Source organism: Caretta caretta, chromosome 3 (assembly GCF_965140235.1).
Source record: "Caretta caretta isolate rCarCar2 chromosome 3, rCarCar1.hap1, whole genome shotgun sequence".
In the NCBI taxonomy this organism is placed as follows: domain Eukaryota; kingdom Metazoa; phylum Chordata; order Testudines; family Cheloniidae; genus Caretta; species Caretta caretta.
The window spans coordinates 146040568-146064172 of NC_134208.1; the positions used below are offsets into that span (position 1 = coordinate 146040568).

Sequence of the window (23605 nt, forward strand, 5' to 3'; positions counted from 1 at the left end):
CGATGCACTTTTTAAAAAATGTTCATATGTATGACTACCATAAAATGTTTGAGACATTAGTTTATAAATTATTTATTCTATGGTGATTTATTTCCTTGAGATTTGAATTTGCACATTCTTTTTCCCCAACATTGTTCTAAAGTAATTTTGAACCAAGACAGGTCAACTAGAGCCCTTCCGATGAGGGACAGTTTTTGTCACACACATGAGGTTTAAACTGAAGAATTTTCACAGGGTCATTAGAAAATGTTTGTGGAGTTTTAGCAATAAAATTATGGACTATACCAAACTTCACCTCATCTCATAGACTGAAATGACTCAAATCTTAAACTTTAAATTAATTCATCTTAACATAAGAACTACTATACTGGGTCAAACCAATGTTCCAGCTAGCCCAATATCCAGTGGCCAGAACCAGAGCTTCAGTGGATGTGTACAGAAAAGGGCAACTGGAGTGATCCTCCCATCTTCCCTGCCCAGCTTCTGTCAGTCAGAGGTTTAGGGTTGTACCAAGCATGGGGTTGCATCTCTGACCATCTCAGCTAATAGCTATTAATGGACCTATCCTCCATGAACTTATCTAGTTCTTATTTGAACTGTTCCACGTTTGGCCATCACATCCCATATGGGAATGAGTTTCACAAGTTAATTATGCACGGAGTGAAAAAGTACTTCCTCTTGTTTGTATTAAACCTTCTGCCTATTAATTACATAGGGTGACCCCCTGTTTTTTGTATTGTGGGAATGGGTAAATAACACTACCTTGTTCACTTTTACCTCACCATTTGTGATTTTATAGCTCTCTACCATATTCCTCCTTAGTCGTCAATTTTCTAAGATGAACACCAGTAACCTTTTTAGTCTCTCCTTGTATGGAAACCGTTCAATACCTTTGATCCTCTTTGTTGCCCTTCTCTGAACCTTTTCCAGTTCCACTATAGCCTTTTTGAGATGGGGCAACCAGAACTGAACACTATTCAAGTTGTGGGGATATCATGGATTTATATAATGGCATGATATTTTCTGTCACATTTTATACTCCTTTCCTAGTAGTTCCTAACATTGTTAGCCTTTTTGACCATTGCTGCACATTGAGCTGAAGTATCCCTGGTGACTCTGAGATCTCTTTCCTGAGTGGTAACGGTTAATTTAGAACCCATCATTTTGTGTATATATACAGAGAAAATGCATGGGGGGGGGGCGGGGAAGGAGACGCAGGGTCATGTGCTTCCCCTTCCCCCAGATTTCTGCCAAGGTTTGCTGGCTAGGCCCTGTGCAGCAGCTCCCCACTCAGCAGGTACCAGTCATCTGTGCATGTATAGTTGGATTTTATATTTTTCCAATGTGCATTATTTTGCATTTATTAACACTGAATTTCATCTGTTATTTTGTGAGATCCCCCTGTAACCAGGGCCAGATTAATGCAGGGGCTTTAGGAGCTGCAGTCCAGCACCCCAGGCTAAGTGGGGACCAGCGCAGCAGGGCTCAGGCAGGCTACCTACATGCTGTGGCCCCACACCACGCCGGGAAGCGGCTGGCTGCTGGCATGTCTCTGTGGCCCCTAGTGGGGGGAGGAGGCGGTTCCATGCACTGCCCCCACCCTCAGCACTGTCCCCAATGGGGAGCTGCGGGAGCAGCACTTGCGGGCATGGGCAGCGCACAGAGACCCGCTCTCCCCCTCCCCCAGAGGTATGCAGAGATGTGCCAGCAGCTGGCCGCTTCCAGGAGCAGCATGGGGCTATGGCAGGCAGCCTGCCTGAGCCCTGCTGCACCGCTGGCCAGGAGGCACCTGTGGTAAGTGCCTCCCAGCTGGAGCCTGCACCTCACACCCCTTCCTGCACCCCAACCCTCTGCTGCAGGTCAGAATTCCCTCCTGAACCAAACTCCCTCCCAGAGCCCGTGCCCCTCGCCCTCTCCTGTACCCCAACACTCTGTCCCAGCCTGGAGCCCCCTCCTGCACCCAAACTCCCTCCCAGAAAGAAACTAATATAATAGCTGGTCTAAGGAAAGACGTAGGTTATTTTGAATTAACTTTACTATATTCTACATGTTTTAAGACTGAAATATAACCACAGAATTGCTTTGTTAATTAAAAGGTAAGTTTAGTATGGTGTTAATAGCTTCAATGCCACAATTGTGATCATTTTGTTTTAAATTAGGAAAAAGACTTGCATACAGGGAACCCACAAAATCTAATAGCCCTGGGCCCAGAGGAGAGTTAATCCGGCCCTGCCTGTAACTCTTTGCAGTTGGCTTTGGACTTAACATCTTGAGTAATTTTGTATCATCTGCAAACTTTGTCATTTCACTGTTCACTCCCTTTTCCAGCTCATTAATGAATGTGTTGAGCAGCACAGTACAGATTCTTGGGGGACTCTGCTGTTGACCTCTCTCCATTTTGAAAACTGACCATTTATTCCTACTCTCTTTCCTTTCTTTTAACTGGTTACTGATCCATGAAAAGGACCTCCCCTGTTATACCATGACTAATTTGTTTCCTTAAGACACTTTGGTACAGGACCTTGTCAAATGCTTTCTGAAAATCCAACTATTATGTATCAACTGGATCACCCTTATCTATGTGCTTGTTGACATCCTCAAATAATTCTAATTGATGGGTGAGGCATGACTTACCTTTACAAAAGGTGTGTTAACTCTTCTCCCAAAAAAAGGGTCCATCTACATGTCTGAGAGTCTGTTCTGTAGGATAGTTTCAACCAATTTCCCTGGTACTGAAGTTAGGCTTACTGAACTGTGACACGTAACCCAGAGTACAATCTGGACTGTTGAACAGCTGTGTCCCCTCAATTCTCCAACCTGGGGTGCTTTATTCACTACTTTGCTGTGAGAGCAGCCACTCCTGGCCTGCTCTCCCACAGCCTCCAGCATGTAAATTACTCCAAGGTGAGTATAAAAGAGCTCTTAGCAAGCGACTCCTGAATTATATTGCAGAATGACACCAGCAAATTCCCAGGCCCAGGGTTGTCCCCAGGAATATGCATCTTGTACTGCCCAGCTCTTTCATTCTGGACAATACAAGCTTATATAAAATGATATCCACAAGCCCTGCTATCTGAAATGGAGTTCCTTAAAGCAATTCAATTCAAACACACACTGGTTTAGATAAAACAATAAAACAAGTTTATTAACTACAGATAGATTTTAAGTGATTACAAGTAATGTGGCATAAAATTCAGAATTGGTTACAGAGAAATTAAAAGGTAAGATGCAAACTAACACCTAACTTAACAAGCTAAGTGAACTTAAAGCAAAGGATCGCTCTCACCATATATTCTAGCAGTCTTACTGGCTGAATCTTTCAGCCAGGATCACTTCCCTGTCCAATGATGCTTCATTTGTCTTTCAAGCATTTTTTTGCCATGAGTAAAGATGAAGGGAGTGATAATTTGTGTCCTCTAGTCTCACTTCTTCGTCATTGAAAATCATCTCCAGCTGAGGTTCAGGCCACAGAAAGTCTATTGAATGGAAACCTCCACCTGTTCCATTGCCAAGATGTAAATTTCTCACTTACACCCATCTTCCTGCCAAACAATGGCCACTTACCCAGGTGATAGTCCATTTGATTCTCTTGACACCTGACTGAGGCATCAATTTGCCTTTTGTCTCTCAGAACTTGGTTTGGGCTACTTCCCCAGATTTGAAATATGCCTAACATCATGCAGTATTGTGTTGCCACACATTTTACCAGGACAATAATGATTTACGAGTTATGAGTTTTCAAATGATACATTTTGTACAAAATATGTCTTGTGAGGTATCAGTCTGTACCCTTATGTTCAGCCTTTTTATGTTCAGCCTGTAATTGTTGGGATCGCCTCTGGAGCCTTTTTAAAAAAATGGCATCATATTAGCTACCCTCCAGTCATCTGGTACAGAAGCTGATTTAAATGATATATTACACACCACAGTTAGTAGTTCTGCAATTTCTTACTTAAGTTCTTGGGTGAATACAATCTGGTCCTGGTGACGTATTACCGTTTATCAATTTGTTCCAAAATCTCTGCATCCTCTGCAATGAAGACCAATGCAAAGAATTAATTTCGCTTCTCTACAGTGGCCTTGTCTTCCTTGAGTGCTCCTTTAACGCTGTGGTCATCTAGTGGCCCCACTACCGGTTTGGCAGCTTCCTGCTTCTGCTGTACTTTGTCTTTAGCAAGTTGCTTCTCAAATTCTTTCTTGGCCTGCCTGCCTTATACTTTTATACCCAACCTGCCAGTGTGTGTGCACTTTCTTACTATTCTCACTAGAATTTTACTTCAAAATTTTAAACGATGCCTTTTGCTTCTAATCGCCTCCATTACATGGCTGTTTAGCCATTGTTCCATTCATTTGGTCCTCTGTCTTTTCTGATTTGGGGTAGATTTAGGCCTGAGCCTCTATTACGGTGTTTTTAAACAGCCCCATGCTCCTTGCAGGCATTTAATTCTTGTGACAGTTCCTTTTAATTTCCATCTGACATGCATCCTCATTCTTATGTAATTTCCCTTTTTAATGTTAAATGTTACCGAGGTGGGTTTTTTTGGCATTATCCACTCCAAAAAGATGTTAAATTTAATTACATTATTATCACTATTACTGAGAGGCTCAGCTATTTATTGGACGAGCTCCTGTATTCCACTTGACTGGATCAAGAATTGCCTCTCCCTTTGTGATTCCAGGACTAGCTGCTCCAAGCAGTCATCACTACTGATGTCTAGAAATTTTATTTCTGCGTCATGCCCTGAGGTGACATTTTCCCAGTCCATATGATAGTTGAAATCACCCATTATTATTGCGCTTTCTGCTTCTGTAGCCTCTCTAACCTCCCTAACCTCCCTTAGCATTTCACAAGCACTGTCACCATCCTGGTCAGGTGATCTTTTTGTTCATTTTTTTTTCCCTCTAGGGCTTTCCCCCTCTACCCCCACCCCATTATTAGAGCGTTCGATACACAAGGATTGTATCAAACTTGGGAATGTCTTAAACTCGTAGCCATTTAGCCATAAATGTCCAGTACTTTGAAAAAATCATTGCAATAGCTTTAAACATGGCTTGTTTGCAGATACCATTGAGACAAACATTAAACCATGTGTACAAAATAATATTCTCGTGCCTTAATTTCTGTACGGATATACAAAAGAATCTAGTTTGCATTATATAGTATTATGTTTCATAATTTATATTTTAAAATGCTGCATTAAAGGCATAAGCACAGTGGGACAGTGTTTGACCATAACAATTTATTTCCTGACTTTTGAAGTTGATGTTGCTAAGCACACCTTGCTCACTGTGGCTCTTGGATAGCAGGGCTTCTCAACTGTCAGCTCCAACAAGAATGTCAAGTGCAAAGGGGGAAGCAGTGCTGTAGACATTAACGCTACTGAATCTACAATAACTTACACTCTTGTTACCCTCCTGCTTTGAGGGTATTGGAGAGAATCTGTCAAATCCTCAAAGACCCTTCACTGTCCCTCAACCCACAATGTCAATCCCTTTCCTAGAACCAGATCTGAAACCATACTGTTCCCTCTGTTCATAGAAGTGGAGGGAAGTATGGAGAGGGTCTTATTTAAGAACTGAGATCAAGGAAAGCTTAGCTGTTAAGAAAAACAGGAGAATCAGAGTTTATGGGAAGGGGAGCTCAAGGCAGTGGTAGGAGTAGGAGATATTACTGCAATTTCATCAGTTCATATCCAGCTACTTCAAAGCTGAGACATCTGCCTGCATCTTCAAATCCAATCAGCTCTGGGCAATCTAACAGCAGACGAACAACCAGCAGTGAATGTTTTCTCTTTCATCTGGCCAGTATGACATTTTTGGAATAATTTAATTTTATTCTGACTTGACACTGGTAATTCCCTGGGCCCTGTGTGTCTTGTGCAAAGAGAACTGGAGTACTGTGAATAGAAGGGGGGAGCTGCCCCTACAAAGCCCAGAAGAACAGGTAACAAGATATCAGCCTCTGTAAGCCTTTCGTTGAAGACCTTATCAGTTCCTAGAATCATGAACTGAGAATATAATGTATTTGTTCACAATATTGTAGATCATGTTGGTATTATAAATAAAAATTGCTTAGGTTCACATGACTAAGTGCTGCCTATTCTTGGCCTGTAGCCTTAAATACTTGCCTTTGAATAGGTGGTGGATGAAGCCAGTGCTACCCTGAGGGATATTGTTATCTGAAAACTGATGCTGTAGGAGTGTGCAGGCCACAGATTTAACCATTAAGTGTTAGGCACTAGTTCTTTCATCTGAAGTGATGGCAGAGAGCCCCCCACCATGCCCAATTTGTCATGTGTGTGAGCTTTCTAGTCCATGGGAGATCCAGGAAAAAATGAAAAACAGAGCTAATGCCAAGAATAAGCTCAAAACACTGGTGTTTCATTTAACAGGAAAGTACGCTGGTCCATTGCGCAAGAGACCCATATATGCAGGTTCTCTCTTAAAGTAAGTTCTCTCCTGCCATGTAAATCCAAAGTGGACAGCCTAAGAACAGCCTCTATATCTCCACTGCAAAAAGAGGTGTGTCTTTACATTGATATAGCTACCTCAAGTTAGCTACCTCAATGTTAAATCTTAGTGGAGACAAAGCACAGGTAGTTTGTATCTCAATATGGTAATCATGGTCAACTCTATACCCCCAACTGGAATTTACCTGGACTAACTACATTGAGGTAGAAACCACAGTATCTTGTCTCCACTAGGATTTTACATTGATATACCTAACTCAGTTTTTTTTCTACTCTACAACTGTAGCTGAAGCTTCTGGTAGTGGAAGGGCTCTTCCTTGACTGGCTTGTTGCATGGGCCGAAAAGAATGCAAAGTGATTGCTACTACCACAGAAAAGCAGCATGCCAACGCAGGAGGAGACATCAGAAGGGTTGGACGGAAATGGACAATTGACTATATGTGAGTGCTATTGCCCTGTGTGCAGCATGGGTACCACCCCACCCAGCCCCAATGGGAAGAGCTGACACTGGAGGCGCAGGAGCTGGAGTATAGTGGGGCCAAGTACTAAGGATCTCCTCGACTGACATTTCTGTGGATGTGAAGTGCAATAAGTACCTTTTAATTCAGCCTGTCTACTCATCTAATAATAAAGTAATGCTGATACTTCATTTTTAAGGCACTTTCTCCTACCTCTAAAGTAGCTCCATATTTATTCCCCTTTTATAGATGAAAAAATTGAACAGAGGTGTGATAGGATTTTTTCAAAGTTGCATGGTGAGTCAATGGCAAAGCTGGGAATAGATGCCAGGAGTCCTGATTCTCCAGTTCTGTGCATTAGCCACAAGACCAACCTTCCCATTTCTGGCTGCAGTGTTTTCTTTCCTCCCTTTCCCTCTCTGTTACAAGCTCTCTCTCATCAATTTTTTCCTCACTATTGTCTTTCTGATTCTCTGCCACCTGGCCCTATGTCCTTTCTACCTGTCCACTTCCCTTTCACCATGTCTATCATTTGGAGGATGGAACATGCTGCTACTCAGCTCCAGAAAGCAACATTGTTGGCCACCTGTCTCTGCTGAATTGAGCGGCACAATGGGGACAAGGGAGCCAGCAGAGAAGCAGCAGTTGGAGAAGAAAAATCATGTAGGGCTGTAAAGGACATCAAGAGATCAAGTCCAGCCCCCCAATGCTGAGGCAGGACCAGGAAAAGCTAGATCAATCCTCACAGCTGTTTGTCCAACCTGTTCTTAAAAACCTCCAATGATAGGGATTCCATATCTATTCTATTCCAGACCAAATCGATCCTTACAGTTAGTGCAGATTAAGCCCTATCCTACCTTCAGCAGATGGAGAACTGATCACAGTCCTCTTTATAAGTCCTTAACATATCTGATGACTTCTCAGGTCCCCCTTCAATCTTTTCTCAAGATTAAACATGCCCTGTTTTTTTAAACTCTTCTCATAAATCAAGTTTTCTAAACCATTTATCATTTTTGATGTTCTCCTGTGGATTCTCTCCAATTTGTTCACATCTTTCTTAACATATGGCACATGGGACTGGACCCAGGCCTCACTAGTGCTGAGTAGAGTGGGACAATTACCTCCCATGTCTCACATATGACACTCATGTTAATACAGCGCAGCATATTAGCCATCTTGACAACTGAATCATAACCCCCAGTTGCTTTTTAGCAGTACGACCACCTCAACAATTATTCCCTATTTTGTAGTTGTACATTTGATTTTTTTCTCTCTAAAGAAAATACAATATAGTCCTCATTGTCTGAATACCAGGGGCCACATGGATTTTTTTTCAGATAAGCGGGAGTTTGGATAAGTGTGAGGACAGGAGCCATTCAGCAGCCGGGTAGCCTCCCCCACAGCCAGGGGCTCATCCTCCTCCTGGCAGTCCTGGCCCAGGGTCTCCGCTCAGCCCTGCTCATTCACCCCCAGGACTCCAGAGGGCTCCCCGGTCTGCTACAGCGCCAATGACACCCAATCCCTGAAAGCACACAGTGTGGGCTCTAGTTTGCCGTTCCGGCAGATCATAGTAGAGAAAGGGACACACTGCAGCCTCCCTCGTGCCTGCAGGGATCAGGTACCAACAGCCCCCCGCAAAGCAGGGTGACCTGTACAACTCCACTATCACAGCCCCGCTCACTCCTGCTTGGGGTGGCTGGGCTACCAAGAGCTCCCTGCACGGCCCCAAGAGCCATTCCGCAGCAGGCTAGCCTGCCCCCGAGCCGGGGGTTTGTCCTCACCGTCCTGGCCACAGGTCTCTGTGCCACGCGCTGTGGAGAGAAGGGGTTCGGGTTACTTGGCAGTTCCGCTCTCAGGGTTTTCGCCACCGGGATCACGCGGCACTGCGCACTGGGCTGCACTGAATTTCAGCTCCGTGATTTCAGAGCAATTCTCCAGCCTGCCCTCCCAAGTGCTACGCCCCCTCCCAGCTGAGGGTCAGCGGCAAACCTCACCAGCGCGCCCTGCCCACCTGCAGCCCAGGCCTGACTGAAAACACACGGACCAGGAGCGGCCCGAGGCGCCCCCAGCCCGACGGGGAACCTCTGCCCTCCCAAGCCGCGGCCGAGTCGGGGCCCAAGCAGCGCCGGCCGGAGGGAGAGCGGTGGCAGAGGAAGGGGGCGCCGCCTAGAGGAGGCCGCGGGCAGGGCCAAGTCCTGGGGCTAGGAGGCTCGCGGCGCGGGGCTGCTGGGGCTACCTGCCTGCCGCAGCTCAGCCAACGGCCCCCGGGGCTGCGAGCGCCTCGCGCTCTGCGCGGCGCCGCCGCCGCCTCACAGCCCGCCAGGACAGGCGTCAGGCGCTCCGCGCGCGCGCGGGGGGGGCTCACGGACTCGCCCAACGGTCACTCGGGGTGGGGGCGGAGCTGGCCCCTTTCCGCTCTCTCCCCACTCCTAGGACCCCAGCGCCGGCTCTGGCCTATGTCGGTTCCGCCGTTTGCAGGCGGCTTCTGTGGACGCCAAGGCCCCCTGCGGGCCCCTTTGGCCCGGGACCGGCCCCGCCCCGTCTCCGCTACAGCGGGAGGAGCCCCGCGAACGCGCTCCGCCGAGCGCGCCGCCCGGTGTCTCGGTGGCTGCCATGGCGGCTGCCTCGCAGCGGGACCCCGGGGACTGGCAGGATTTCTCCGGCTTCCAGCCCCCCGCAGGGAGCAGCCCCGAGCCGGCCCGGGACGGGGGCACCTGGGGGCCCGGAGACCTGGGGGACAAGCTGCTCCTCTGCTTCAAGCCCCCCCCACCTCGGGACGGCGGCAGCGAGAGCCGCGTCCCGCTGCAGCCCCTCAGCGAGCAGAGCGCCCTACGGGAAGACGAGTGAGCGGGGGCGGGGCGCTGAGAGGGGGGTGATCGGCACCCGCGGGGGGGGCCAGCGGCGCGTAGGTGGCAGAGGGCGGCGCATGAAGGGTCCGGTGGGGTGGGACGGCCTGGGCTGGGGAGTCCTTTGAGGGGGTAAACGAGTGGGGGTGTCCCCCTGGGGCGGGGCGAACGGGCGGGGCGGGGGTCCCTGGTCGTTGGAGGGGGGGAGGGCGCTAGGCTGACTGGGCTGTGGCTGTGCTGGCCTGTGCGAGCTGGGCCTGGCCACACTGCAGTGAGCCCACAGAGCAGCTGGGTGGGCACAGCGCAACTTGGCTGTGAACTCAAGTTCGCACTCGAGGCCGCCCTGTGGGCGCGGGCTAACCAGAGCTGCTGCCAGTAGTTGTCCTCATCTTTTGTATGGCCACTTAATAGCAACGTTAAAGGTCGACATCCTAGTTTGTCAGCGTCTCTGTGGTTTCTCCCTGGGGTGATGAACCCCCGCATGTGTTACTGTGAGCTAATGCCACACCTTTTCCACTGGGTAGGTAGACTGTCCGTGAGCACCAGCAGGGCTTTCCTCCTAAGTTGATCCCATTGAGTTAAAATGGTTGAAAAATGCCTCTTTTGCCTATCAAGACAGGGTCTGTGACAAAAAAGAACTAGATAAATTCGTGGGCAGCAGGTTTAAAACAAACAAAAGAAAGTATTTCTTCACAAAATGCAGAGTCAACCTGTGGAACTCCTTGTCAGAGGATGTTGTGAAGGCTATAACAGGGTTCAAAAAAGAACTAGATAAGTTCATGGAGGATAGGTCCATCAATGGCTATTAGCCAGCATGGGCAGGGATGGTGTCCCTCGCCTCTGGCAGAAGCTGGGAATGGGCGACAGGGGCTGTATCTCTTGATGATTACCTGTTCTGTTCATTCCCTCTGGGGCACCTGGCACTGGCCACTGTTGGAAGACACAATACTGGGCTAGATGGACCTTTGGTCTGACCCAGAATGGCCGTCGTATGTTCTTATGACATGTATTGAATATTACCACAAGTCCTGTGGAGAGTTTTCTTTGATTTGTTGGGGATCCAGCAGCCTGTTCCTCTCCCATGGGATGAAGTTGAAGATCAGATGGATCTGAAACACTACAATAAAAATCTCATAATGAGCATGCACGATAACCAGTTTTAAATTTTTAAACTTTTTTAGTTGTATGTGCCGTTTTTTTTAATTAGGGAAATGACAACTCTTCACTGAGGTTTAGCCACATATAAAATCTGAAGGGTTTTTTTAGTCATTTTTTAGTCTCTCACTATATTTTTTTAGATGGGGGGAGGGAAGTGTTTTTCTCTTTAACTCAAATGACTAAATAAACTTATCTGAAAAAGTCAGGGGTGAAAGTAACGTAAAGGACTTACCAGTACGCTGGAGTCCTGAGTATGGGCGTGGCCTCAACCGGAAGAGGCCATTTAAAGGCCCCAGGGCTCTGGCTGGGAGCCCTGGGGCCTTTAAATCACTCCAGAGCTCCCAGCTGCAGCTGGGAGCCCCAGGGCTCAGGGGTGAATTAAAGGGCCCAGGGCTCCGGCCGCCGCAGAGCTCCGAGCATTTTAAATCCCTGCTGGAGCCCGGCTGCTAGAGCGCTGGGGCTCCGGCAGCCAGGCTCAGGCGGGGATTTAAAGGACCCAGTGCTCCTGCCACTGCGGTGATCCCCGGGCCCTTTAAAGCGCTGCCCAAGCCCCACTGCCAGAGCTCCGGAGTTGATTTAAAGGGCCTGGGGCTCCCCGCAGTGGCAGGAGCACCGGGCCCTTTAAATCACCACTGGGGAAGCCAGTCCAGTCTGGCACGGTGTACTGGCTCTTGCTGGTACGCCGGACCGAACCGGCTTACTTTCACTTCTGGAAAAAGCCCAGATCTTCATCCTTGGTCTGAAACGAAGCATGGATAGTTCTAGACACACAGCAGAATTTTAGAAAAAGTCGAGTATTGCAAATGGATTTATAACAAAGTTAAGTTTTAACCTTTCTTTCTTAATCTTTCACTTCCATAAACATTGGAGACTTTCCTGACTAGTGCATTTGTATTTATACATTCCTTTATAGTTGTGCAGTCTTCACTGAAATAAAGTGAAGTTTTGGCTTGGGAGTTGCTGCTCAGCACTTGCTAATTCCTGGTTTTGAGATGCATGAGGCAAGAGAAATTAGAACAACATAGAAAAGAAGTAGGAAAGAGGGTACAGAGCATCGTCTGGCTAACGTTTCAACAAAGGGAAAACTCATTTATCCCCAAAATTTATGACCCATCAGGAAGCCTAGTTCTTTTCCAGTTTTCTTTTTATTTCTCTGCTGTGCAAGCATCAGCAAATGATTCCCTTTTTTGCATTTCAGGAGGATACAGAAATAAAACCAAACTTTTGCAGCATTTATTTCTTTGACTGTAAAAACAATAAAAATATTTTTAATTGAATACCTGGGAGAATTTCTGATTGATACCAGTGTTGAAAAAAGATATTCTGTGTTTTGTTTTGTTTTTTGTTTTTGTTTTGTAGATGATCAGTTGCAATTCATTTCAATATCAGTTTGTTTCTTTAATCCTTTTGTCCAGGATTTGGAATGCTTTGACTGATAATTATGGTAATGTAATGCCAGTTGATTGGAAGTCCTCCCACACCAGAGCTTTGCATATGCCAACACTGAATCTCTCAGAAAGAGGGGTAAGTTCTGACTGTAGCCAAAAACCTTTTGGGGCCTTTTCCTCTCGGTACAGAATCAATATAGGATGTAATTCTTATTAAAATAGTTATTTGTGATCACTTTAAAATATTTTTCTTTTTAATGTGTAGTATTGGCATTAGCAGCAAGGGTTGTCTTTTAACAATGACAGATCTGATACATTTGTTTCTGCTCCTTGCTTTCAATAAAGTGTTATGATGTGGATGCCTTCTAAACTGACTGACAGGTCAACAAATGGACCAATTTGCATAACAGAGGGGCAAGGGAAAGACAGTAATATACTGTGGAAGTCTTCTTGTTCACTTTCAGTCTTGTGTATTGAATGGTATCCGAAAATGTTGGTAAATTGTGTCTTGGTAAATTCATTATGAACTTTTTCCCACCAAGGCCATATCCTGCAATGAGATAGATACAGGATCCAACAATAGTGTGGATCCAACTGCAGGATCAGAGCCCAAATATACTTCCTTGCTCTACAAATACATGCGACTGAAATATAGCAACACTTGCCCCTCCCTACTAATAGAGAAAATTGGCACTACTAGCATTGCTTAGCCGAGTGTAATTTTAATAGTACAATGCACTGAAGCATATTGTGAAAGTTTGGACATTCTTTTGCAGCCTAATAGCTGGGTGATTAAAAAAAGAGGATTGATACCCCAGATTTCCAATGATGCTTGGTGAGGTATTTGAGAAGATTGCCTGAATATTTGCATCCAACCACAAGCATGATGAAATTTGCACTGAGCACCAAAAAGACTTTAATGAAAACATAGCACATGTTTTACACAACAGGATACTCAGTAGACACTAAATTTAAAGATAGTTTGGGATGGATTTGACAGAATGCAGGTAGTTGACAGTCTCAGTGAAAACCTTGTTCTAGTTAACAAAACTGGAATCGCACAGTAGAAAATCAAAAACTGGTTTAAATGAGGCAATGGATTTTTCCTATTGTGTAGCCAATATGATTGATCCCAGATGCAAAGGTCATATACTGAGCCCAGGGTATGAAAAATCAAGTAAATGTGAGAGGGCAGCTAAAGTCAGAATTTTGGCAATTTTTAAAAGACCTACATTCCCATCTAGCCAATTCAGCATTAGTCAAGTGTATTCTGCACGTTCAGATTGGTTTGTTTGTATTGTTTTACAATAAATGTTGTAATATACAAGGTGGTGAAAATGCAAATAACATGGTAAAAGTATATCCGTATGTAATGGCATAATGGTAGGCCTAACATTAGTCTGGGGACGTGATTTTTGTGTCCCCCCTGTTTAATTGTGGAACTGTAAGGTCTTACGAGAATGTGTGCCTTTTTGTTTGAGGAACAAATGCTTATGAAATGAATCCCATATTATGTGTGTGGTTTTCTTATTTAATAAAACATATAGAGTTTTTTTTCCAGAAAATAAGTAGCTTTGTTTTATGGTTGGAAAATCACAACCTTGAATTGTCTGTCCACCCTGGCTTCTAATTGTAACTTTTTTAGACATGACTTAATGTATATTGTATTTAAAGTAAGTGATTAAATGCACTGCTGATTCTTGCATATGTCAAAAATTCTGATGACTTCCTCAGATGTAAATAGCTGTAATCTATGTAATTTTATATAATCCTTTGTAAAAGTCAGGATACGCAACAGATCTATACTTATCTGTCATTGATATATCTATTTTGGTATCTTGCTTCTATCTGAAGGAGTACAGGGTGAGCTACGTGAGTCTGATGGACTGATTGGCTAGTCTACAAATGTTTGCATAGCACAGAGTGAGTGGTGTGTTTAAAGTCATCTTTTTTTTTTTTTTTCCTTTTTGGAAAGTAAAGAATATGCTAATATTCTTGTCAAAACAAAAAGATGATAAAATTTATAAAATATGCTTCAGTTACAGATTCATTTTCACTTTTGTTGAGGTGTATTAGGTTTTATGGTATAAGAATTATTTATATCTTTTAGATTCTTGATTATTAGCAAGAATCTAATTTTTGGTTCCATTATTGTTGACACCAGGACTTTCTTCTTATAATTTAACTTTTTGCTCTTTCACTTTTTCTGTGTGCGCTTTCAGTTAAATGAAAATTTGAACCTTGACCTGTCAGATGATGAAGAGCTTAGAGAACAGCTGGATATGCACTCTATCATAGTTTCCTGCATCAGTGATGAACCACTGTTCACAGCAGAGCAGGTAAAGAAAAATATTCAACAAAAAGATAGTGTTACAGCTTAATATTATATCTTAGTTCTATACCTTTTGTTCTTCCTAGTTAGTGGATGCTAAAGAGATTTGGAGACAAGCTGATCGCTTTTGTTTAGAGTTACAGCAGCAGTGTCTATACTATGATCTAAGGGGGTAATTCCCCTGCTTATGTACACATAGTTGTGCTAGCATAAATAGCAGTATAGCTGCGGTAACACAGGTAGCAGTAGTGGAGACACAGCTGAGCTGTGTCACGTACGTACCCACCAGTTTCAAGTAGGTTTGTGCTCGGTACAGCTCAGCCATGCCTTCACTGTCACTACCCCTACTATTCTAACTACACTGCTATTTATACACTCCCTAGCTTGATGAGAGCTAGCACAAGTATCTGTACATAAGCAGGGGAATCACGCCCCTCACTTGCAGTGTAGATATAGCCAAAGAGATGCACTGGGTACTTTTTCATCTTTCAAATTGCCCTCTGTTTCAGCTTTGGGTTTTCCACATGGGTCTTTGAAATTCTCATACTTCAGTTTCCTGGCATGATCCAACAGGAATCTGAGGGAAGAAGATGTAGACAAAAATGCTCCTAAATTAAGTATATATGGCACGAGGCTGGATGTCTTATTTTCAAATGTCTTAGCATTAATATACAATTTGTTACTTCCAAAAATGACAGTGAAGACAAATGTAATTTTTATTTATTTTTTTTTAGGTCAGTATGAGCTTGGTTTAGATGTTACATATTACAGAGCAGCAGCTCTTCTATTGTTAAGGTTGAGAATTGCTCACTGTTTAACGGTCTTTTCTAAGAGCTCTAAAATCCACAAGCTTACATTCTATTCTATTATATTCATTTATACCATGCTCATCACTGTAGTGTCTGAGCACCTTCCAGTAGTGCAATCAGCAGTGTGACTACATATCTGCTACATGATGGTTGTTCTCTTATCCTCTCCCCCGAGGGAGGAACATCTTGAGTGGAGTATCTTGTTTTGGTAGGGTGTTTTTTGTTACAAACACATAGCAAGAGGTATATTTAAGTCAAAGAAATGCGCCTTGCACTAGAAGTGGAAAATGGTGAGGTTCGTGTTCCTGGGGGAGTTCATTCCACAGTCTGACTGCCTCAGAAAATAGTTCTGTCTCTTACATAGGCAAACTTTACTCTTACTGTTGAGATTTCCGTTGTGTCAAAGGAGCAAAGTTGTCGACCACGGTCTTTGTCCCAGAGGTTTAAGTATCTTGGGCCAAGGCCATGGAGCACTTTGAAAATAAGGTCACAGTAAGTTGGGGGGGGGGGGAGGGCTTAAGGTGACCCGCTGTAGCCATTAAATGTGAGTAGCACTTATGCACTGAGAGTTTGAGCCCTACTCCTGGCAGCTTTCACAGAATGTGCACATTCCTTGCTCTCTGCCTCTGTTCTGCAGGGGATCCTTTGTAAATTTTGCTCTGAGACCAACATTGGATTTGAGTGGTATTTGAAAGTGCTAAAAAAAACCATAAGCACACTCTGACTTTACTTTAGAAATATTGTCAAGGAAATTAGCATTAAATAGCAGGAAGATGGAAAAATTATTTAGAAAGCAGATAGGGTAATCTAATCATGATTCATGCTCGTCAACCATTTCCTGAATAATGAGACAACTCTAAAAGACAATCTGCTGTGTTCTTTTCTTAATAAACCCAATATCCCATATGTGTTGTACCCATCTCAAAAAAGTATTTGGTTATAAATACATAGTTGAGTAGTGCCAAAAGCTGGCCATGGGCTCTTCATAAGCTTACTGTAAAATATGAGTTTTGAAAATTGATGGATAACTAGGAAAATCTTGAAAAATTGTAGGTAAACGAATATGCAGGACCAGTTGTCATCTGGGAGAGAGCAATTCTGTCAATTATTGTCCTGGTACATCTAACTTCTATCTATACTAAAGTAATCAAGTAAGAGAAGGGAAACTGGTGAAGGTAATAAGAACAAATAATAAAAAGCATGGATTTATAAAGAACAAAGGTTGGCAGAAAAACTTGATTGCTCTTTAAAATAAAACTACAAATTTGGTAAATGAAGTGAATGGAGTTGATGTATATTTAGATTTTAGTGGAGGGTTTGATATTTTCTGATAATCTCAAAAAATTAATCCAAACTGACTTGCTAAAAACACTGCCATGTGAAGTAAAAACTGGATAAAAGTTAATGATAAATTGTAGCGGTATTGAATTTGGGGAGAGTTGAGCAGGGCAATGCAGTGCCTGGTTTTAACATCTTCATTAATGATCTGGAATCCTAAATAAAACAGAACACTAAATTCACCTGTGTTAGTAAACTGCAGAGGATTAATCAACAATCAGTACAGAGAAATATTACTGTAAAAGGAACCAAAAGAGAGAAGAAATATGGGCCAAAAAAACCTGATATACAATTTGGAAAAAGGAAATTAATACAGCTGGGGGAAATAGCATAAAATGCAGATTCTCAAGATGGTGGAGGGAAATGCATAGATTGCAAGACCAGAAGGAACCATTGTGATCATCCGGTCTGAGCTCCTGTATAACACAGGCCATAGAATTTCCCCAAAATTATTTCTAGAGCATAACTTTTTGAAGAACATCCAATCTTGATTAAAATTCTCAGTGATCTACCAGTGATGTTCCAATAATTAATTTCCCTCACTGTCAAAAATGTATTCCTAAATTCCAGTCTGAATTTGTCTAGCTTCAACTTCCAGCCATTGGATTATGTTATACCTTTCACTACTAGATTGAAGAGCCCATTATTAAATATTTGTTGCCTATGTAGATACTTATCAACTGTCGTCGTCACCCTTTAACCTTCTCTTTGTTAAGATAAATAGATGGAACTCTTTGAGTCTGTTGCTATACGGCATGTTTTCTTATGCTTTAATCATGCTCGTGACTCCTCTCTGAACCGTTTATTTTTTTTTATAACTGTTTTCTCTTTCCGTTTAAACCAGGCTGGTTTTTTTTAACCAGCCTGGCCTTCTTCCTTGATTGTGGCTTTTTGGGCATCTAGTAATGTGTTCTTAAATTATTCCCAATTACCATTCACATTTCTTTGATTAAATTCTTCCTCCCAGCTGATTTGGCTCATAATTTTTTTTTAATGTGAAAATGACCCTATAAAGGCACCAGGTGTGTGTGTATGTATCTATAATATGTTACTGTTCTAGACTTGATTCTGCTTGCACATTATAAAGGTGATCAAGTCATGATCACTTGTTCCTAATCTACCATTAAATTTTAGTGCTGTGATCAGTTCTACTTTATCTGTTAGGACCAGGTCTAATAAAAAATTCACCTGTGTTGGCTGTAAGACTTTTTGGGTTAGAAAATTGTCATCTATAAAGTTTAGAAATTCCAAGGATGTTTTAGAACTGGTAGCTTGAGACCTCTAGCATATGTCACTCAAATGGAAGTCTTCCATGATCACAGAGGTTTATTTTCCCTGACCCATTATAGATATGTGCAAAAGGAGGCAGTGATCTTGTTCCTACTGTGATCTGGTGGTCTGTAGTAGACACCAATTAATACTTCATTGTGTGCTTTATCTTTAGGACATTGATCCGTAAGCATTCAGATCATTTTCTTCCAAGTTATCAGTTACTCGGAAACAAGTAATGCCTTTTTTGACACAGGTTGCCACTCCCCTAGTCCTCTTGCCCACTCAGTCCTTCTTAAATAGGTTATAACCATTTATTTTTAACATGCTAATCGTGTGAATTAACCCACCAGGTTTCAGTAATACAACTAGATTTTATTTATGCCTATAAGTCAGCAATTCCAGTTCCTCTTGTCTGTTATCCAGGCTCCTATCATTGATGTATAAGCAAATAAATAATTTCTTCTCTTCATGAGACACATCTGGAAATTAGTAACACTGAAAGACAAATAAATAAATTAAACATAAATGTGCAATATACAATATAAATGTGACATGGTGTTTAAAAAAAATGTGATTTTTGGCTTACAGAACCAGGAGGTTGTAGTTCCTTTTTTTTTTTTTTTTTTTTTTTTTTTTTGACAAGCCTGGTGTTACCACAACTGAAATTTTGCATTCAGTTTGGGGTGCCTAATTAACAGGAAGATATTGACAAATTGTGGGATGGCAAGAGAGAGCAGTAAAAATGATTAAAGGGCTGTAGAGGGTATGCTTATCTGGAAAGAATAAAGTAACTAAAATATACTATAGTTTTGCTATGGATGACTAAGGGGAGAATACCTATTTACAACTGTTTGAAGGATGTACATATCAAGGACTGAGAAAAAATATTTATGGTGGTATAAAGTGGTTTAACTTGGAGGAATGGGATAAAATTAAGAAAATAAAACTTAGACTCAATATCAGAAAAAGATATACAAACTCATCCTGCCAAATCATCAGTGGTCTTGAAGCAGAGAGACAGAGGACCTATGTATGCATGGCTGCAAACTTTATTTCTTAGCCATTATGAGACAATATGTATAGATTTAATGAATAAAATTGTTATGAAGAGACCAATTTGTGCAGAGTCCCATTTTCTATTTTTTAAAGAAATTTCCCTTTATATTGATATGCCTGATTCCCAGTCTCAACAGTGGCTTTACCTTGTCAGTACCACCTAATATGCATTTCTTGGAAGAAAAATTATCTGGAAATAGAAAATTTTAAAAGTAAAAAAGTTGATGAGCTGTCAGTAGAACATACACAAATTCTAAGTTGTTGCTCGTTACCAGTGATTCTCTTCCCTAAGACTATGCGTATGCATCTTTATTAAAGGTGATTGAAGAAATAGAGGAAATGATGCAGGAATCACCTGACCCAGAAGACGAAGAAACACCCACTCAGTCAGACCGGCTCTCCATACTTTCCCAGGAAATTCAAACACTCAAGAGGTCAAGTACAAACAACAGTTATGAAGAGAGTAAGGGATACTCATTTAATATCTTGACTATATTTTTAACTTCTTGAAAATAGCTAATGATTTAAATTGCTCTATACTTGATCTATAATCATTTCCATCTGTGAAATCATCTGCCTTTGAAAATGCAGTCAGAAAATCTTGAAAGGCAAAGTAAACTATAATGTATATCTAGATATCTGGGAAACATAATTGATTTCAGTAAATAAATGTTGTAAACTGCTAAGAATGTTTTTGCCGAGAATTGAATATAAAACCTTACCTTTGCAGTATTTAAAACAGAAGCAGCTGTATTAAAGTTTGACATGATGGATTTGACTCCTTTTACAGAGTACGTAATCTTTGTTAAATTATTAAGATATTAAACGTTAGGTAGGATGATAGGTGTCTGACAGATGCATATTAAGGCAAGTGTACTGTATTCTTCATTTAGAGAAATGAACTAAGGTTAGAAGTTGCAAGCTTTGAAGAAGATTAAGAAAAAGTTCGTCCATGATGTTGCTTCAGTTACTGTGGTTTCTCTGTTCTGGTATAAACAGAAGAATCAGATGAACAGTTATTTTCTGTGCTTCTGCAACTGCATAATGAGCTTGACTAATGCAGTTTTTGTTGAGGGTGGTTGTGAGAGTTTCACCTTTACTTTTAAAGTCTCCTTTTAAAAAAGATTTTGGGCATTTTTGGTTCTTCAAGTAGATGCCAACATGTATTTTTACTTAGGTGTGCGCACCCAGCACTGGAGTTTTTTGCCTAGCGGTACCCATAGAGGGCTGATGCTTGTGACTGTGGCCTCTCTCCTGGCTATATGAGGCAGTGCCACCCTGACCCTCTCCCCAGTTCCTTCTAACTGGAGTCAGTTATGTGTGGTTGTAGTCTCACAGCCTTGCCTTTAGTCTTAGCTTGGTTTATTGTATATAGTTAGTTAATTAGTGTTAGGTGGTAGTGTTCAAGTGTGATGTCCTCACCAGGGTTTGAACGTTGACCTTTGTGTGGAGGGGCTATCCCCAACTGTGACCCAACTTGTTTAGGCAAGGCCCACCTTAAAGAGCATTGTTTGATCTGTAGATAGTTTAAAAAGCAGACTCAGGTGGTCAAGACCTTCATCTCAGACAGCACCTGCTTGAACAGTCCAAGCGACCTGATCCAGTACCAAAGCCCTCTTTGGGCTAAAGATTGCCTTCTGGCTCAGAGAGCATCACTGCCTCTTGTTCTGAGACAGATGCCTCTCCGAAGAGGCAGAGGAGCTGTTCTCAGTTATTGGTGCTTATGGTCTCATAAGACCATCGGGACCACTCCAGGTCGCAGGGCAACTCCTCTGCCTTCTACAGGAAAAGTGTGGACTGGCACACGACTGGTTCTGGCACACGGGATAGCGTGGGTACCTCTGACCGTTCCCTGGTATTCAGTAGGAAGGGCAGAAACCCCGTACCATTGACACCAGTTCTGATCTCCGGATGTCCATTGAGTCTGGAACCGATGAGGGGGATGCCAGTACCGACTGTATCTGCTGTGTTGATGTACCAGGTTGTGGCAGATCCGCTCTGCCTTTCCATTCCATCCTCACCGCTGGTACGGAATTTTCCAAGGCTTGCACCTTCAGCAATCCCTCCAAAGGACCACCCCACTGAATCTTGATGCCCCTTGGCACTGCACTCAGACATTCCCTTCCCCACAGTGGGCATGGAACTGGTACCAGAATCAGTATGGGGACCCTCTTCAGCTCAGCAGCATTTGACACCACAGATGATCCCATGGCAAATTTCACTACCCTCGACGTCAAAGCACTCCTGCACTCTGATACCGCTGTTTGTGTCAGGACCAATGACTGCAGCACTGGCATGCTCAGTAGCAATGGTACTGCCTTCATCGGGGGCAATGGTCTCTCCCTTGTTCTGGGTGATCGATGAATCTGACCACCGGTTGGTTCACTTGGGCATTGCTCCGCCCTTATCGCCGAGATCCCAGGGCTCTTCTGATTCTGAGTCGGTCTGGTTGTCATCCTGCTCCACATCACCCAACAAGCTCTGAGGGCTGCCAATGGACCAGTATGGTTCCCAGGATTGGCTGTGCACCATGGCTGGGACGGAGGTCCTTGTTCCAACCCCTGTTGTCCACCAATACCCTACCTGTATCAATGGGCTTCTTGGACTCAGTGAGACGCTCCTCACTTGTGGAGATCCTGCTCTTTGTCCTGGTCAAAGCCAAAGTCACCTGTTGGATCAACGGTGGTGACTGAAGAACAGTCATGTGCCTAGGCATTGATGGTCTTTCTCCCTGTGGAGCTACTGGAGTCATTCCTTCTGGGCACAGTGTGCTGCCGGGTTCATCCTCTCTTTCTATCCAACAGGATTTTAAGTTGTACCAGGACCTTTTACACTGCATAGCCAGATCACTTGGCATCCTGGTACAGTTTCTCCAAGAGAACACACACAAACTGGTAGACATTCTACAGCTTGCATCCCTGGGAGAATAGCCCTCCTGACTGGTGATGGGCTTCTGGAGCTGGCGAGAGCCCTGTGGAGTACACCGGCCTCGGTACTGCTGGTGGCTAAGCTACTTCATTCCGATACAGGGATTTGAAGGGTTCTATTCCCACTGGGCCAAAACTCCCTGGTTCTGATGGCAGTGAACGACAGGGCGAGGCAGGGGAGTTTCAAGTCTACCCCCACGGACAGAGACTCCAAGCAGTTGGAGTCTTTTGGGCAGAAATATCTATACCTCGTTGTCCTTACAGATGAATATTGTGAATCAACAAGCTTTGCTGTCCAAGTATGATTTCTTCTATTGGTCAGCCATGTCCAAAGTCAAGGACCAGTTTCCCAAAGCCTTGTTTGAGGATTTTGGGTGTTCATTGCGGAAGGCTGTTCAGTGGCCAAAGCGTCCCTGGAGTCTGCCCTTGACATTGGAGACACCTCGGCCACGGTGATGATCTCTAATTATGGGGAGGGCTTCATGGTTTTAAAACTCTGGGATCACTTTGGACGTCCAGCAAGCCATAGAGGACTTGCCCTTAGGCTCAGTCTTGTTCTTGGACAAGACTGATGGTACTTAGCACTGGAATCCTTAAAGGAGTGAATCTTGCGGTCCTTGGTAGTGTACATGTTATCCATGCAAAGACGCCGCTATGGGGCTCGCTAGCAGCAACAGTATCCCCTGCAGCAGTCCTGTGTGCAGCCTTTCCCTCCTAGAAAGAAAGATAGATCCCACAAGAGGAAGCAGTCAGGCACAGGCTTCAGACAATCCACACACACTCCTCCAGAGCCTGGTAAGTGCCCATTTTGACTCCTTAGTCCACAGCATTACTCCACCCTCTTATTCCAACCCCTTTGGGAACAGACTGGCCCATTTTAACAGTGCTTGGGACTCAATTACCTCTGACAGCTGAGTCCTAGATACTGTTAAATCGAGCTACGCAGTCCAGTTCCTCTCCACACCCCTTTCACATACCCCTCCCCATCCCCTTTCAGGGACCCCTCTCGCGAGAAATTGCTCATCAAGCAGGTCAGCTCTCTGCTGACGTTGGGAGTGGTGGAGGAAGTTCTGCCGCAACACCAGGGCCATGGCTTTTACTCCCGATATTTCCTGATACCAAAATCCAAGGGCTGGATGAGACCCACCCTCGACCTTCATGGCCTCAACAAGGTAATAAAATAGAGTGACCATGTAGAGCCTCATCTATCGGCTATCCTCCCTGCACTGTCTCAGAATGATGTATTCTTTGCTTTGGATCTCCAGGACACTTACTTTCATGTGGTGATTCTACCAAGCCACAGGAAGTTTCTTCATTCTGTGGTAGGAGAGTGCCACTTCCAGTATACGGTTCTCCCCTTCAGTCTCTCATCTGTTACCCTAGTCTTCACCAGATACATAGAATCATAGAATCGTAGGACTGGAAGAGACCTTGAGAGGTCATCAAGTCCAGTGCCCTGCACTCAGGATTATCTAGACGATCGCAGAGAGGTGTTTGTCTAACCTGTTCTTAAACATCTCCAATAATAGAGATTCCACAACCTCTCTAGGC

The 23605-nt window shown here is 43.7% G+C and overlaps 1 protein-coding gene across 2 annotated transcripts in view; it reads left to right on the forward strand.

Moving 5' to 3' along the window:
• The first annotated feature begins 9307 nt into the window (after positions 1-9307).
• FEZ2 (fasciculation and elongation protein zeta 2) overlaps positions 9308-23605 on the forward strand; it is a 57449-nt gene continuing 43151 nt past the window's right edge. The window contains exons 1-4 of one of the 2 annotated variants that reach the window (XM_048843699.2): positions 9308-9771; positions 12348-12456; positions 14543-14659; positions 19446-19590. In XM_048843699.2, coding sequence (XP_048699656.1) covers positions 9542-9771; positions 12348-12456; positions 14543-14659; positions 19446-19590 — 601 coding nt within the window. In that variant the 5' untranslated portion in view covers positions 9308-9541. The remainder of the gene's footprint in view (positions 9772-12347; positions 12457-14542; positions 14660-19445; positions 19591-23605) is intronic. The other variant, XM_048843700.2, reaches the window with a different exon arrangement.